Source organism: Momordica charantia (genome assembly GCF_013281855.1).
Source record: "Momordica charantia cultivar OHB3-1 chromosome 1 unlocalized genomic scaffold, Mcharantia_2.0 BLBB01000001.1, whole genome shotgun sequence".
Taxonomy (NCBI): Eukaryota; Viridiplantae; Streptophyta; class Magnoliopsida; order Cucurbitales; family Cucurbitaceae; genus Momordica; species Momordica charantia.
In genome coordinates, this window is record NW_028275157.1 from 21,124,747 (window position 1) to 21,142,730 (window position 17,984).

General features: G+C 34.2%; 3 protein-coding genes and 1 long non-coding RNA gene across 4 annotated transcripts; 1 reads left to right on the forward strand and 3 right to left on the reverse strand.

The window, feature by feature from the left end:
* Positions 1 to 1,425: 1,425 nt before the first annotated feature.
* LOC111005838 (uncharacterized) lies at positions 1,426 to 3,991 on the reverse strand. The gene is made up of 2 exons (XR_002600782.2): positions 3,804 to 3,991; positions 1,426 to 2,011 (listed from the first exon to the last, which is right to left on the reverse strand). It is a non-coding gene; the product is annotated as an uncharacterized LOC111005838 (long non-coding RNA).
* Positions 3,992 to 4,760: 769 nt separating this feature from the next.
* LOC111005506 (putative galacturonosyltransferase 4) lies at positions 4,761 to 9,342 on the reverse strand. The gene is made up of 9 exons (XM_022277018.2): positions 8,837 to 9,342; positions 8,681 to 8,715; positions 8,488 to 8,529; positions 8,283 to 8,388; positions 8,003 to 8,181; positions 7,176 to 7,447; positions 6,686 to 7,043; positions 5,892 to 6,467; positions 4,761 to 5,355 (listed from the first exon to the last, which is right to left on the reverse strand). The coding sequence occupies exons 1-9, from the start codon at positions 8,931 to 8,933 to the stop codon at positions 5,080 to 5,082; spliced, it is 1,941 nt and encodes a 646-aa protein (XP_022132710.1). The 5' UTR covers positions 8,934 to 9,342; the 3' UTR covers positions 4,761 to 5,079.
* A 3,124-nt stretch (positions 9,343 to 12,466) lies between these two features.
* LOC111005508 (DNA binding / transcription factor) lies at positions 12,467 to 13,615 on the forward strand. Its single transcript, XM_022277020.2, has one exon. It carries the CDS (start codon positions 12,876 to 12,878, stop codon positions 13,347 to 13,349), a length of 474 nt encoding a protein of 157 aa, XP_022132712.2. The 5' UTR covers positions 12,467 to 12,875; the 3' UTR covers positions 13,350 to 13,615.
* A 992-nt stretch (positions 13,616 to 14,607) lies between these two features.
* Positions 14,608 to 17,299, reverse strand: LOC111005507 (ras-related protein RABB1c). Its single transcript, XM_022277019.2, has 6 exons — positions 17,068 to 17,299; positions 16,809 to 16,948; positions 16,017 to 16,099; positions 15,608 to 15,812; positions 15,404 to 15,472; positions 14,608 to 14,984 (listed from the first exon to the last, which is right to left on the reverse strand). Exons 1-6 carry the CDS (start codon positions 17,111 to 17,113, stop codon positions 14,892 to 14,894), a joined length of 636 nt encoding a protein of 211 aa, XP_022132711.1. The 5' UTR covers positions 17,114 to 17,299; the 3' UTR covers positions 14,608 to 14,891.
* Between the last annotated feature and the right edge of the window lie 685 nt (positions 17,300 to 17,984).

Below are 17,984 nucleotides of genomic sequence, written 5' to 3' on the forward strand. Positions count from 1 at the left end.
TCTAACTCGAAAAAAGAAAAAGACGACATCACATGAAAGTGAAGGATTGAACTCACAACCTCATGTTGGCTTTATAATGAGATTAAACCGCTACATTTTTACCAGTAAATAATTTTCATCTCGAGCACTTTAAACACTTGTTTGATTAATCTCAAACACAATGTGTATAGTTTACTAATTAATTTCATCAACCAATATAACAAACTGACCCACAAGATAGTAAAAATTGAAATGAAATCAACTTGGATTTGATGAAACCCAAAGAAATCCGTTGAGGATTTGAAAATTCAAAGTGTTGAAAGGACAAAAAATAGAAAAGGGAGTTGTAATGATTGATTTGGCATTGATCCAGCTCCCCATTGGTGAGTGCATTGCATGATGGAGGGAATTAGCACATCCATCAAAATTCAAAAGGAAGAAGCCAATTTTTTCTTTTTTTTTTACTTTTCTTTAATATTCGTGAGTGTCTAGGTCAATTAATTTAATGGGATAGTCATCTGACTATTATATTTGGTTATCAAGGAAATATATAGAAAAATAATTCCTAAATAGATGGTCATCTTCAGATTTGAATTCATTCCTCTAAATTCTTTTGATTTATCAGTCCTTTTGGACCAATGAACCACTCATGATGGTTGAAGTAGAACCGAATTCAAGACGGTCAAAAACCAAACCCCAAATACTTTTATTTTCCCTTCTGTCCGTTGCCTTCCTTTTGGCACTTTTTGACACGCCTCCATCTCTTTTGACATTTTGTGTCTTTCCCTCTATTGCTTGATGTGAGTTTTATCATCCCCAATGTTCATTCCCTCTTACCATAACCAAACACATGGGTTTCTTAAATCCCTCCTACTTCGTTTTTCATGTGGATTTGAATACCAAAGCATTGACATGTGAAAGGACGAAATAGTACGGATATGATTGCACTTAATGTCGAGGATGCAAATGTTGTCTACATTCGTTGGAGATATTGGATGAAAAAGTGAAAGATAACATCTATTAACATGAGATCTTTTGGGTGAATACCACCAAAAGTAAAATTACGTGGGCTTAAACTCAAGCAATATTGTATCATTGTGGAAATATGAAGTCCAACAATCAAAACCCCATTCTCATTACTTCATTTTACCTGTAGATTTGAATACCAGAGGACGAAATAATAAGGATATGATTGAATTTAATGTTGGGGATGCAAATACTCTCTACATTCATTGGAGATCTTGGATGTATAAGAAAAGATAGCGATCTCTGTTAATATAAGACCTTTTGAGTGGATACCACCAAAATAAAATTACGTGGACTTAAACTCAAAGTGGACAATATTGTACCGCTGTGGAAATTAGAGAGACACGTTGTCTTAACAATCAAGATCTCATTCTTATTACTTCATTTAATATTACTTCGATCCATGAGTACATCCCAACATGTGAATAGAAATAATATATATACAAGATTAAACTTAGTGTTGGGGATACAACATTCGTCAGAAGTAATAACAGAAATCATTGATATATGAGAAGAAGGGCCCAGCAGACAAAGGTTACTGGTGTCCCAAATGCCCTGCTGGCTGAAAACGAAATATGGTGCTGAAAAATAGTTGATTGCTTGAATCATATGCATAGCAATAAAAAAAAAAGTTAAGGATATCTAAGATTTAGGGACTCATTAGAAGAAATATTAAAAGTTTAGAAACTCATTAAGCATTCTTTGGATTTCAACGGCAACATAACTCTAAATGTTCATATGCCAAATTTGAAATTTAATCCAAAAGAAAAAAAGGAAAAGGGGTGATTCGTTTGACCAGATTCAAAAGGTATCATAGATTGGGTTTGGAACATCGAGATAGTTTGTTTTGGTTTGGTTTGGGCTAGGCTACTGAAACAAACAACCTAATTTGGCGTGTCTTTTTTTGAGTGCCCTTTTTGATGTAGGATGACTGTCTCTGTTTGGTAACAAAGTGAGCCTAAGGCAGACGCATCAGCTATCTCATCCTTTGGAGCAAGCATGTGTACTGAAATATATATATGTTCTGTCAGAAGAAAAATAATATGCAATATGCATGGTATTTAACCCAATTCCAGCCAGATTCATAAACCCCTTTCATTTCCTTTCACTCTCCTTAGCTGTTGATAACCTACGGCTGTAGCTTATAATCTTGCTTTGTAGCCTTAACAGTATGTGAATAACACCTTGTGTTTGTAACTTTGTACTGTTATGTGAGTAAAGTTTTGAAGTTTTAGCTTCTATCAAATTAAACGTTAAACACAAATTAAGCTTACAGAAAGTAATCAATCAATGACCCAAAACTAAACAAACACTCTAAATCTAGCTTCAGAGATGCCCAAGACCCAACTACAAGAACACTTAAAAGAAAGTTAGAGTGGGAAATATTCACAGTGTCAGGATACCTAAATCTAATCAAAACAAACAGTCGATACATGTACAAAAAAAATCACCATTCATAGAACTAGCATCTTCTAATCATAATAATGTTCGAATTTAGCTACGAATCTTTAAAAAGAAATCAAATCATCTCAAAGAAAGTTAGAGTGGGAATTCTGGGTCATTTTTAAGCCAAATATTCACAGGGAAACTGTAAAAAATAATCAGTTGATAATGATATATTCGATAGTGATAGGCAAGAATGGAGCAAGATCTTCAACGACCATCTAGACCCAAACTTGGAGTATTGCATTTGGCAATTATGGGATATGATTGGTCTTATCTGATCTGATCTGAGCTCCAGATGCAATCATTAATCATATGGAGGGCAAATCTGCTGAGATAATAATCATTTGATCCTCATGGTTCCACACAAAAAGGTTCAAATCTTAATGCAATTTTCCCTTGCCTTACCTCTAACTCGACTGTAACTCCAAATAAATATAAAAGTCAACCAAATCTGTTGAGGTGGGTTGTTCTTGTTTTTATGTAAATTCTAAAATTGAATTAAGAAAAAACTTCAAACTCATTCAATCATGGTTGATTTGATTAGTTTTAAATTGGTTCATTATGTTTTGGTCGATTTCAATCAATTAACGCATTTGATTCGATTCGATTTTCTAACAAAGATGGTCCTTTGGTCAAATTTTTTATTATTTTTCTTTTCAAATCAACATATCGATTTGATATTGATTTAACTAATAATTAAGCTAAATAAACCCACTAACATTACATCTCTATGATCTCTCCTAGTCTCCTTTTAATTTGAAGTCCTTCCCTATGATAGGTTGAGGAGGGTAAAAAGCATTCATAGTTTTATCATAGACTTCTTCAACTCCAAGAAAGATCCTAATCATGCACATTTTGAAAAATAATTCAGTAATCATTTTAATTAATATAAAACTAATCTCAAAATTAAATAATAATAAAATATCCTAACCTCATCCACTTCTATCTCTTTCTTTCTTGTCTTTCTTCTCCTTTCCTTCTCATCCCTCCCCTCTCACTTCCAAAAGGGATGGGATTAGATTCTCTCTCCATTCTTATTTCCCTTGACACCTGACCCAAGGATTGGCAAGAAAGAATAGATGCTCGAGTAGAAAAGATAACTTGAGACCCAGGTTAAGGAAAAAAATAATAATAAAAAAATCTTGATTTCTAAAAATAATATAAGGTTATTGTACGAGTGGGGGTTTAAGGCCATCCAAATTCAAATGGGGACTTCCTTTCTTCTCGCATAATGGAATATGTACACGGCACAGAGACCAATTAAAGTAAATTAACTACAAATCTACACAAAAAGATGAGATCAACTTCTGACGGAGGATTAAATGTACACCAACATATAAATACAATAATACCTCTTTTTAGTCTTAAGCCATGTCTTTTACCTATCCAACCCATCTGTTTCAAAGAAGCTGCATAGAAGAAGAGGGTTAGGTATGTAGGCCGACCTCTGCTGGGGCCTGATGCAAGCGACTATCAAATAATAGTTTAATCCCAAATCTAGATATCAAGCAGAAATAAAAATATTGAGTCATGTACAAGAATTCTAGCCACTCACTTTGAATCACAGATCGGCGCCATTTTTCAACAGGGCCCTACAGAGAGGCGTTGTATTCAATCAATCAAATTGGACTAAGAAGGCAAAAAGACAACCGAACCAGGCGTGATTGGAGGAATAAACAATAAAGTGCCATAATACCACAGCCAGAACTCACCTTGCTTTTTGCTCAATTCACCAACCCTCAACCCCCACCACCGCACCGCCCTTCTCATTATGCAACCAACTCCTAAGCACTCGTCCAAATTTAAATCCTGTATGATTCCTCCCTCCTATAATCCTACCAGATACCAGTCTAAGGCAATTAACAAGCATACCTTTATCAAGTTTTGTTAGTTGATGCTGTTTAGAAGCAGAATTAATCCCAATCGACTAATTTTGATTCCAAAACAAAAAAAGGAACTCCATCTACAAGCTACTAGAGCATATAAAATCTGAGACAGCTGTCGTGAAAGCTTCCATCACATGAATGTGGGAAATCTAGAAGGAAAGAAACCGAATGATCTTCAGTAATACTGAAAGGAATTTAATTTTTGTCTGGCTATGGTTATCTTTGTGACCTCCACAAATGGGGTACCCTCACTAATTCTACTTTACATATAGGCCGTTTGGCCTGTTTTGGTATTATTAATCTTTTCATTATACTAAATGAGAAGTTTCAGTCAGTACTAAATAAATAAATGAGAGAGAGAGAGAGAGAGAGAGAGAGAGAGAGAGAGAGAGAGAGAGAGAGAGAGAGAGAGAGAGAGAGAGATGCCATAAACAGATAGCAATAGCCATCTTTTTCAATTGTTCAACTTGCAACTACAAATATTTAAGAAAAAAATATGGTTAAGAAATTTTGTACAGCGACAGAATAGGGAGACCCACATATGATTTACATCTAAGGTGGGGGAATTTAGAATGGATAGCATCGGTTAAGTTCTACTTTACATAACCAATGAACAAATTAGGGAGACTGATAAAAAATTAAATTAGAGAACCAAAAACTACCGAGATCCAGACCTGGAAAACTATTGTGGATGTTAAAATTATGGAGAAAACTTCGAATCCGAGTTCACAACAAGGACCATTCATGGATTAATGTTGCATTCTCTTAAATAAACATTGTCAAAATCAACATGCTTCGCCCAATAGTTTCGATACTTGGGTATGCCTATCTCAAGCCATGGCTTCATGTTCCCATTATAGTGTATTACAGCAGCTTGCTCAATTTCCTTCTGCCCAATATTAGGATTGTAACCGAGGCCTAACACATGCCAGGATTTATTGATCTGATAAGTGCGCTTCCAAAATGTTATGAGACCCGGTGGTAATGTTCCAAGCTTCCACAATTGCCTGTCATAATTCTGAAAAAAAAAAAACCAACAGCCGGATGGAGGGGTTAAAATGTTGCTCAAATAATAATCGCCAGTAGAATAAACATTATGCATGACCATATGTTAAGTAGAAGTAACCTAGGTAAAACTACTTCCAAAGAGCAATTATCTACTAGTTGCACAATAAATAATACTTCCTAACACTCAATAGATGAGTGTCACCGTCCATCTTCACAAAGATTCATTGATGCCACAAATTTATTATGTCGCATCCAATTGCATTTGTTTATGACGAATACCATTTTTTTTTTCTGTTCTGTAAGGTCTATAAAATCATGGCAAAAAGAACACTGTCAGCTAGCAATTTTCCCCGCCACTCTTATCTCTTTATAATAAAAAAATAAAGCACATATAGATTAACTATTAAAACAGAAGAACATGTTTCTGTTTGAAGTTTTCTTCTAGACGTATTTTCAATGTTGAAAATATTTGCTTGCAACCAGTAATTGAAGGTTTCATGTGATATGACAAGTAGAATAGATATCGGTTCATATGAGAGAGCTTACCAGCTTCTGCCAGGAGTGGTACACCTCTGTTATATTCTGCCTCTTCCATTCATCCAAATCAAAGATATTCATGCCATATGCCCAACCACAGGCACGAGGATCAAAATTTTTTGAGATGAGAGGGTTTGAGAAATTGAGATATCTATCAAACCGATGAAAGCTTTCTCCACAAGTCTCTACAGCACCATTAACATTTCCCTTCAAATTAATGAACCAGAGTCTGGAGAGATCTTTCTGTACTACTATATCATCATCGAGGAACAGAACTTTTTTTAGCTTCGGGAATAACTGTGGGAGGTAAAAACGGAGATGGTTCAAGATGGACAAGTATTTTGGATTCCGGAATTTCATATTTGAATCAGAGCTACCCCGATGAGCCCTAAAGTAATAATCTATCATAGAAGAAGAACCCAACTGCTTAAGAACTGGACTGTAACTGGCGTTTAACCATGTAAATTCTTCAATATTCTGAACCTGGATGGTAGCTTTGCCGGGTTGATTAGCTAAAAACCACATCCTCATTGCTGCATAATTGAGTCTATCTGTAATAATGTGAAAAACATGTTTTGAAGGCTCCTGAAAATATCCAAAACATGAAATAAGTCATGATCTCAAACAAAAGGAAAGATCCATAGTTGTATAAACTTAAACAATGACAAGAAATAAAATTCTTTCTACCTATCCCAACCAATTTACATGCCAAGGAGAAATCGACGTATAAAATCTGAACAGACATCATAAGTCCTCAAAATATTTTTTGGTATCATAAATATTGAAGTGTTAGGCATATATACCTTTGCATGAGTAACTGTCGAGTTAACAACTACTGCTGCTGCCAATACATTATCTGAGAATAATGCATAATGATACAAGTCCGGATCTTCTAACTTTTCTTCACCAGGGAAATGCTGTTGGGACCAATTCAGAGAATAGTATTCAGTTGTCAGGCGCAAGGGAAGGCAATGAAGGCCTTTAGGAAGTGTTTTTGCTGTTAATTGCGTCAAAAACAGGGTTTGCTTCTTGTGCACCCGCAACTGCTCTTCAGTTGAGTGAAGCATCGCTCGTAGTTTCTTAACCACAGTAGAACAGTCATCTTGAGACTGTCTCCCTTTTGCCAAAGTTTGCTCCATTGTCTTCAATCTCTCATTGGCACTGCAGCATTAACAGCATAAATCACAAAGACCCTCACAAGAATGTCCCATCCCAATACAACTGATAATATATTGAAACAATAACTCATTCAGATGTAATATTAACATGGTTGTCATCAGACATAAATCTTACTTTTTAGGCAGCTCAGAATCCTTGGTTGCATCCCCCAACGTTCGTTGAATTTCTTTTATCCTCAGTCGAAGTTCTCTTGTAAGATGGGGATTGTTCCTGGTGCCTGGAAGCGAGAGGTAAACTTTAGCTCTTATAAGCTGATCCTTAAGATGTCTTACACGTGCATTAGGAAGAGCAGCTTGATCATTCTCTTGTTCGAATCTAGACTTTACTAGTTCTTTCTCATCAGCTTTGTCAGAAGTCTGAGGGGCTGGCTGCTCGTGCTTTGGATTCTGGTGGTTGATATGGCAATACAAACACAAGGATAAGAGAAAGTAGAGTTAAAATAAGTAATTCTGTGAATAAGAAAGTTCATTCACAATATATAGCGGTTTCATAATCTGGACAATTCATTTTACATCAGAATTAAGAAACGTTTTGAATAAATCAAAAAATTAATCAATTATCCCTGGCAGCAAGATGAGCTGACTCCAACGACTTCCCTCCAAGGCTCTACTTCGGGGGGGAATTTTAGAGATAGAACCATTTAGTTAAGAAACAGTAGAGAAACTATATAAATGACTTCTTTGGTTTGCATTAGAGCCAGAGAAATGCATTGCAAATTTGCTATCGAGCGCAGAGATAAACTTCTCAAGAGAGTGGTCATAACAGCTCACGATAAGAACAAAAATTATGCTGAATAATAAGTTTAGCAGAGCTAACCATGCAAAAATCCTGAAAGAGCCATCAAAGGCTTCTATGGATCATGCAAATGCAAATATGTTGATGAAAACGGGACAACTAAAAAGTAAATCTAGAAGAGTCAAAAAAAAAGAAAAAAATCATACAGGATCCATTTTGCCGTTCTTTTCACTGGTACTATTGGGCTTCCATGAAATGAGATTTGCCTCCCCAATTTGGTCCGTAACCTGCCTGATGGCATTCTCGCTTTGAGAACGACCTTCCTCATCAGTCGTGGACAATACTCGAGAAGATTTACGCTCTATTACTTCTAGAGATCGTGAATCTGAAGAAACAAAATTAACAAATCTCAAGGTAAAGTAATATATTAAACAAGAAAGCAAAGTCATAAACATAAATATTTATAAAGCACTTCCTCGGCCAAACCTTGGATGCGGCCGTTGCTCTGCAAGACCGAAGCAACGGACTCTGGAAGCGAGTTGTTGTCGGAGTAAATGGTCGCGACGGGCTCTTTTACGGTTGATGAGGATTCCTACAACCAAAGAAGAAAGATCAGAACAAGTATTTTGGAAAACGAAAGGCGAATCGGAAAATAGAATAAAAAAGCACGGGAAATCGATAAAACAATTACCCCATCGACAAGATTTAGACGCCCAGAATTGCTAGTGAAACCCTGGTTTGAATAAGGCAAGGGAAGAAAAATAAGAAGAAGAAAATGAGAGAGAATAGTCAAAAGATCGAGCCGCCAACGCGTTCTGCCAATTATGGCAATCGCAAAGAACTAGATTAAGCATACATAGTGACGCTGAACAAAATTTACTTACAGAAGTTGCAAAACCTTCAATAATTTCGCCTTTAGCTGCAGAAAATAAAAACCCTATTTTAAAATTTCAGAGGTAGCAGTAAATAAGAAAAGCAAAGAACCCGATTCCAGGACTAAGTTGGCGAGTTCAGATAGACGAAGAAGAGGGAAAACTAACAGGATAACTTGAAGGTGGCGAGGCGATCAGTGTAAATCACAATCGGAGCAATAACCGTCGCAAAAAGCATCAACAACACCAGATTTCTGACCAGCATTTTCAATTCAAAACACGAAAAACCTTACAATCACGGAGTACCTAGTCCTCCTCACTCTCCCCTCCGCCTCAAGCGCTGGGCCGAGGAAACGCCACGCGTCGTCGCCCGCAAAAACTTCGTCGGAATCTCAGAGAAATGAAAAGGAACCAATTACGGCAACAGTTCCTCAAAAGATCAAATGCCTTTTCGTTGGGGCCATACCTTCTTCTCTCTGTGGGTGTGCGTTTACAGCACTGTGCTGCCGCGGGGAGCTTTGTATGAGAAAAAAAAGTAGCAGAAGACGAGAGGAAGAAGAAGAAGTTGATGGATGAGCAATTAGCGTCGGCCTTGGCGCAATGGAACTGACGATTTTGAGGAACAGAGTCACAACTAAGAATCGACAATGTCACACGTGAAGGAAAGAGAAAATTACGGACGCCGAAAGCCAATTACATAATTTTAGACTTATATTTGTTTTGGTTGGTTTTTTTTTTTTAATGTTTGTTTTGGTTGTTAACTTTTTTTTTATTCTTATCTTTTGGCATTATTGGTTAATAATACTTACCCTTATGGTTGAGTATTCTTATCTTATTTTTCTTTTTTAAGGGAGATAAATTTCAGTTAATATCTTGGTTTGATCATATATATATATCATAATTTTTGGATCGATATATTTAGTAAAATAAGTAAAATAGCAACCACATCTAATTTTTTTAAATGTAGTATTTAAAAAAAAACAGAGGTCCAATTTTAAAATTACAAATTTACCTTGTAATATATATGATATACATCTGTAATATATCTAATTAGTGATATATGTCTCGGATATAATAATGATATACAATTGATTTACTTCTTATATAACTATGATATCTTATGAACTTCTAACATGACTTATCATTGATACACATATGATAACCATTGATTTATCAGACTGATACAGCATTTATATTTCTGTGATATACACTTGATATGTCTCTCATTTACCATTGATATATAGACGATATACCACTTATATAAATGTGATATCTACTGATATAACTTCTTATATATGATTATATGATTTACCACTAATATAACACTGATATATACTTAATATGCTTATAATTTATTATTAACATACCTCTAATATAACCCTAATATCTATTAATATAACTATAACACTAATTAGACTAATAAATAATGATTTAGCAAAAATGACTATACTAGTTTAAAAGATATTATCTTCACTCATACCATTTGATTTTTTTTTTCACCTACTCTTATTTTATTTTGTTGGATCTTCTTCGTATTACTTCATGTTAAATTATCTTTTTTTGTTATTACGATGTTAAAGTTATCATTTGTTTAGTTCAATTAGTCTAAGTATATTAACATAAAAAATTATTATAATCAAATTTTAAAGTTGAGAGATAGGATTGAAATTTCAAGAAACAAATTGGTATAACTATCAAAATGTATTTATTTTATTTTGGTTGTTAAATTTTTAAATATCTTTAAAAAATTTATAAATATTATTTTAATTATTTAACTTTTTTTATTTTTGCAAAGTAAGGAGAAGATTTGATATATACATGTTTTTTTATTCATTAAATTCTTAGATAAATAAATAGTTAAGTTGCCTGTCAAACAACTGATTGAAATTTTGACAAACAATCGTTATAAAATTAAATTTACAATTCAGGAGTTAAAATAAAATATAGGAAACTTGAAAGATTAAAATATAACATTTAGAGTCGGATAGTAAAATAAAATATAAAAGTTTAGATTAAAAATATGAAATTAAACCATACTATTCTTATGTATGTTTTTTTATATAACGAAATAATATCTTGTTGGTTAAAATATTTTATTTATTTTTGCAGGACACACAGTCAATAAAGAATTAGTAAAATAATATTGAACTAGAAAAAAGTACAATAATTTTACATAATTTTAAAATATTAGTTCTCAAATATATATTAAAATATTGCCGAGACAGGCTCAATCTCACATGTTACTTGCATTGCAATGTGCCAACCTACCAGCTCATTTACAAAAGCAAGAAAATTAAAATGTGAAATTCCATTATTTATATACATTCTAGAATAAATATATATATTTTGTTCCCTTGACATTTTTTAATTTAGTCTATATTGTTTAAAAAGTGTCAGTTTAGTAATTTGTGTATTCTGATATTTTTTAATTTAATCACTCGATGTTAAAATTAGTTAATGATAAGCTTACATGATATAATAGTTAGTGTATTGATAAAAATTTAGAGGAAGAAAAAAGGTCATCTAATAAAAGAACACTTATGATTTGTACTTCAATTTTCTAATAGGTTGGTAAAAATTTCGAGAATGACTTTCTTCCTATCTAAATTTCCACCAATTCATTGAGTATTATGTCAAATAAATTCATCATCGATCAATTTTAACATGTATCAATGGTGAGTGACTCAAAAACCGAAACAACTTAAATAATAAGGACTAAAATTAAAAAATAACTCAATATTAGAGATTAAAACATATATTTAGTGTATTTTTTAATTCAAAGATGTAACAAATTTGAAAGTATAAAATAATGTAAAAAATTATACAACACAAGCTTTTTAATATTGAATCTCAAGAGGATGATACGCTTGTATAATATTTTACTGCATCAGTTGGTAAAAAAAAGTCCAATTTTAAGTCCAAGTTTTACACATACAGAAATTCATGAGAAATTCCTGTTGATTTGACAAATTAAAGGCCACTACTTTTCTAAAACTTATAAAAAATTTAATTTGGTTTTCTAATAATTTATCTCATATTTTAGAAAATTATGTATGTTAGCAATTTTTTTATATGGCTAATTCCTTATAAAAATGTCTTAAATTTGTTTTAAAGATTTGTCACATTACCAAGTTTGAGTGGTTTGGCATCCATTCAATTACTAGTAATTATAAATACACATTTTTTTGATAGCGATTTGCCTATTTCAAAGATTAAGTAAAATATATCTAACCATTTATAAATTTTATAACTTTTTTCAATTTACTTCTTAAATCTTTTAAAACTATCGATTTAATTAGTACTGTATTAAAAATTATCAATTAAATTTGAAATCAGTTATCATTAAATAATTAAATTCAATCCTCCCATCATCGAGATGACCCACTCACCAACAAAATTAATTTCTTCCGAGTACCATGCCGACAAATTCAAATAGCACAAAATAATAATGGAATGACATGTAAACTTTCACCTTTTTTTTTTGAACATATATAAACTTTCAGTTTTTTCTAATTGACAACTTTTAATAAAGATGAGGGACCATCATATACGTTGTAACATCTATAGATAGAACATTGGTGTTGACAATATGATCTAACAGTTGATCGAACCAATCTATAAGATTTGACAAAAAGGTATCAGACTAATAATTATTCTAGCTCTAACCTTAATCCATCTGACTTAATAGTCGACAAATTTATTTATTTATGTTTATATTATTATTATACTTTAATCCAACATGTGAGGATGAGGATCGTTACAATCTCTTGATTGAAGATATAGATCAATTACTGCTAACCCACACAACAAATTATTAATGAATACGATATACACATTGTTAATAATGTTCGAATGAAACGTAATGGAAAGGACGTTAGGGAAAGGAATTTTGTAATTTAAAACTTTTTAGAGAGAGAAAGGGAAGAGAGAGAGGGAGAGAGAGTTGCAACGTCGAAAGTGGAACAAACCCCAAAACCTCGACCTCATCTATCATGTTGGGAGAATGATGCGTGCTGAGAGTGGAGAAACGAGGCCGAGGCTCAGCTTCAGGCTCACAAAATGCGTGACGCCATTTCTCTTCTTCTTCTTCTTCTTCTTCTTCATCTTCTTTCCCCAAATATATATTGTTCACAATCTCAAACCCTTTCTTCATCTTCCCGCAATTTCGACTCCACTTTTCTGTTGATTCTTCCGCGATTCCTTTCAAATGGACCGCCACAACACCAAGCGAGCCAGAGAATCATTATCAGCATCAGCCGCATCATCCGATGATGCTGTGAGCTACGAGCGATCTTATTCTTCGCCGCCGGAGATCGGCAACGTGAAGAAGCAGCATACAGACGGCGGCGGCGGGCAGGGAGCCACTGGAAGGTCGTCTGATTTGGACGTGTTCGATTTCCCGTGGTTGAAGGACAGCCTGATTTCGAAATCGGAGGACTGGAAATTCGAGGACGTCTTCTTCACGTCCTTGGACAGTAACGGAGCGTCCACCGCGGACGATACGCTCACAATTGGAACGGCGTTTACGGAGTTGTCGGGGCAATTGCTGTGGTGCGATCCTGGATCGTTGCCGGATCCTTACGAGGCGGAGGCGCTGCCGGCGTTGGACGGCGGAGGGGCGGAGGGGATGGATTGTATTTGGAACTCCCTGCTAAATCAGCCGCTCCGACAAAGGGAGTAGCAGTTCGTATTGTAGATTTGATGAATTATATATTTGGAGGATGATGATGAAATTGTATTGTTTAGGTATTTTTGTGATCTGGTTTGGAGTGGAGGCCTCCGCTTGGGGCATATTACATTACAGAACAGAACAAAACAAAACAGAGCGATCTTCCTATGAACCATTTGGTAGGGACGCGATGCCAATTTAATCCCATGGGATCATCTCTGCTTCAAAAGAATGGAAATTCTCCAGTTTTATGGAAATAAGGGTAGGTTGGAGCTGGAGATTCTTCTTCTTCTTCTTCTTTCTTCTTGTTCTTATTATTATTGTTTTTTTTTTTTTTTTGGAACTAGTTAGTTTGATTTAATCTTCTGAATTTTTTTACTAAAAATGTTTTTAGTTAAACAAATATAAGAGGCTCGAAAGCATGGATTCTAGTATAACTTTATGATTAGGACAATCAAGACAATCAATCGGTTTGATTTTTTATCATAAAAGAGAGAAAGTAACTTATTGAATGATTTTTGAGACTAAAATTTGCTTTATTTCAAATATTTATAAAATTTTAGCTTAACAAGTAAACAAATAAAGATAAACACAAGTTGAATATCATCTTTTGATGACCACAATTCACCTTTTGACACACAGGAAGAATGAAAAAATTTGAGATTTTTTCTATATATATTTCCAAAAAAAAAAAAAAAAAGAACAGTACTGCGAAGTACTTCTTTTAGTGAACCCTATATCATCCAAATATTGTTGTAAATTTTAAGAGGACAAAATTTGGAACATGAATGAGTCCACAAAATGTTAGATAGGTACAAGAGAGTCAGAGAGAGGACAGACCATACAAAAATTCCGCAGAAATTTTATTACTCAACAATGTGTGGTTCATATGAAGAACTATTTGGAAATTGCTTTAAGAAACAGTTTTTCGCCTTTTATTTAATTGTTTTATAAAAGTCAACTGTAAAAATAAATAAAAATCTTCATTTACTCTTTAAAAGTAATTAAAGTGAATATTTCGTAAACAAGAAAAAATAAATTGCGAATATGCAACGTGAATTGTGTGGAGATTGACCGTTGGTGATAACTTAAACTCCTACAATTCTTTCATTCAGATGTCACGCGATCTCCTCTCCAACAATATGAAATATTCAAAACTCCTACAATATTATTTCTATATTTTAATCTTAGTGTTATATTACTCCTTAAAAAAAATAGCAATAAAAACCAAAATTAACATTCGGCAATATAATTTAACTCATCAAAGACATTACTTAGAATTCAAGAAATCTCGATAGATTGTGCTAAAAATTGTTCACCATAAGAACTAATGAAATCAAAACAATGTTGAATTTACAATTGAATTGAAAGAAAACTGATAGCGTATAGCATTCAACAGAACTTGGCTATTTTTTTAACACGCAAACATAAACTAAATATTCACAGCAGGATGTGATGAACGAGATAGACGAGGGAAAAAAAAGGATGAAGAAGAAGAAAAAGGTAATTAGGACATAAACAGATTGAAGTCAGGTAGCTGATAAAATTCAAGGTTCAACTGCAACAGCCTCCAGCTTGGGAAGATGATCCCTCCCTGCCTCCTGAGGGTCCCGGTACCCCGCCGTATCCAACTTTGATTCCGTAAGACTGAGGATCATACGAAAAATGCAGCATCAGCAACATATACATTCATTCCCCGTGCAAATGCATCGTTCAAACTTGAATATACTCTTGGATTTTGGTTTAAAACGTTAGGCATTTAATATGTCACACATGCGCAAATCACGAATTCGTCATCTTAAAACAAACGCATCAAACCATTAGTGTGATGCTACTGATGTGAGCATTCACTCAACTGTTAAGTCATCTAAAATCTTTCTTGTAGATTTAATTTTGAAAGTCTGAAGGCACACCTTACCATTGTAATGCTATTTTCTAAATAAAAAACCATGAGTATAATGATAGAACTATAATTTACTATAATTTTACTGAAATTATTAGGAAACAAAATAATATTGGATAGGAAATGTACGCCAAAGTAGAAAAGATAAGAGATGGATTATAACCTCATTTGAAACATCAAACACTCCATCTTGAATCTTCTTGTATATGGTTCCTGCTGTCTTTACAAATGCCTGCACATGAGGTGCTTACTATTTATAGAGATAAAAGTTCTTAAATGTTTATAATGCTATCACAATTTACACACAAACAGGCCCCATTTTGCTTCAGAGTACTTCAGCATAAGCATATTTTATGTAGTCAGTTACCTCTTCAACATTCTGTGCAGTTTTGGCAGATGCTTCCATGAATATTAAACCATGCTCCTTTGCAAACTGTTCACCTTCCTCTATGCTCACAGCCCGTCTGTGAGCAAGATCACACTTATTACCAATTAGCATTATTGTCATGTTTGCATTTGCATGCTGCCTTGCATCTTCTAGCCAGCTAACCAAATGATTAAAAGTTTCTCTCCTGAATAGAGCAGCCACCACAAGCAATGAGTAAATAAGAAAGCACATCTACATCAAGAACACCCCCATCTTCAACGCAACTCTAGATTAAGCTTCACATTATTTGAGAATGCATATAAAGATCCTATTATTATAATGAAGTTACAAGAACTTCGCATTTGCATACTAGTTAGTCAACCAAGAAGAAAGGGGAACGAAATAAGACCTGGTAATATCATAGACAAGCAAGGCGCCAGCAGCACCTCTGTAATAGGACCTCGTGATGGACCGGAAAGACTCTTGGCCAGCCTGTAACAAACAATCATACAAACTTTAACATTTAGAACTGCGTTAACAGTAGCTAAACTGGTCTTATAAATTAGAGAAGAGGCAATCCTAGCTTTATAAACACTTAAGACCTAGGCCCCCCAGACTAGGGAAAAACTCGACCCAATGTTGATGCAACAATTTTGATGGGTTAAATCAAGAGACGATGACAGGACAGATTCCACAACATGGTAGCAATTCATGTCTTGGTGCCAAAAAAGGAAAGATCAACTAATTCTTGTTCCTACCAATTCAATGAATAAAAATAAAATAGAAGTTACCCATACAATAAGTAATAGCTCCTACTTCCAATCAGTGGCTTACCTTTATTCGATGGAAAGTATCAATTGACCCACTTGTTGAATATACAATAAATAAGGCCATCGAAAGTTACACCAAGAAAGTAAGGAGGAAGTAGTTTTAGTTTTGGTTCCAAGTACTATATCCACAAAGATCCCATTATTAAACGAAAAGTGACAAAGAAACATTAGAAATTCACACGGAGAAGGGAAGAATCTGTCGAAAACTAGGTGATAGAGAGGCTGATAATTTACAAGTAACCTGGAAATTTATGCCAAATCAGAGAGTCTAATGTGCTTAAAAATACATACATTCTCCCAGACTACCTTAGCCTACCGTTTACGTAACAACAAAAAACTGAAGATCCGGATTAGAAACTAGGGCAACGTACCGTATCCCAAATCTGCAGCTTAATTGGTTTGTTATCGATAGTGATCATCCTTGCCCCGAATTCGACCCCGATAGTTAAGTCATGCACAGGCTGGAATCGTTTATCCGTGAACTGAAGAAGGAGACACGATTTGCCAACACCTGAAGACGAAACGATTAAATTCGCAATTGAAGACCAAAAATGGCATACAAGTAAAGCCGCATATAATTGGAGAAATACAAATGCAAACCAATCATCAATCAGGGTGTGAGGGACGTACCAGTATCGCCGATAACGATGTACTTGAAGAGGTAAGCGTAAGACATTTTTGGGGCTGGATCTGCTTCTTCGAATGTGGATTAATCGCAATGAAGGTAGAATTCCAGAGGGTTTAAAGAACACTACGGAAGCCGAAGATTAGCGCGTTAGTTTATGCAGAAACAGAGAAACAGAGAGCAGTTAAAAAGGGAAGGACGAAGAAGAAGACGGTCAAACCCACATCGTTAAGGAATACGTGAAATTAATTTCATTAGGGATTTTGTTCAATATTAACGGTTTAATAAAAATTGGAAAAATAAAGTCGTTTTCATTTTTTTTTTTAAAGGAGAATTTTCAAATACATCCCACAAAATCAACCTGATCTGTCTTATCTGCAATGGTGGACCTCACAAAATCATCTTTTAAAAAAAAGTAATGATAATAATTTTATAAAATATTTCTAAAAGATTTAAAATTTTAAAGTGAATATGATTGTCATACCTTATTTATGAACTCTCATCTACAAATTTTAATAGTCTCTGTCATTTATTTAATAATTAATAGTAGGAGAAGAATTCGAATTTAACTAAACTGATTTTTTTTAGAATAGAAATAGGAAAAAAAAAACTAATCAATGTGTGTTAACTCCATCAACAAGATGGGAAACTCAAAAGTCCGCTCTTTTGTCAAAGTGTACACCATAGCTCTTCGGACAATATCATGAGCCGTGCTATTACATTTGAAACCATACTAATCTCTTCCTCTATTCTCTTTGCATCTTGGAGTAGCCACCAAATTTCAGTCAGATTTTGAATTCGTGCGTGAAGAAGTTCAACCACCTAGAGAATCGGTCTCCAAGTAGATTGCGTTTTGATTTTCCATCCCAATTTAACTAAACTGATTAAGGTACTTATCTCCCACTAAAAGATAATGAATTCA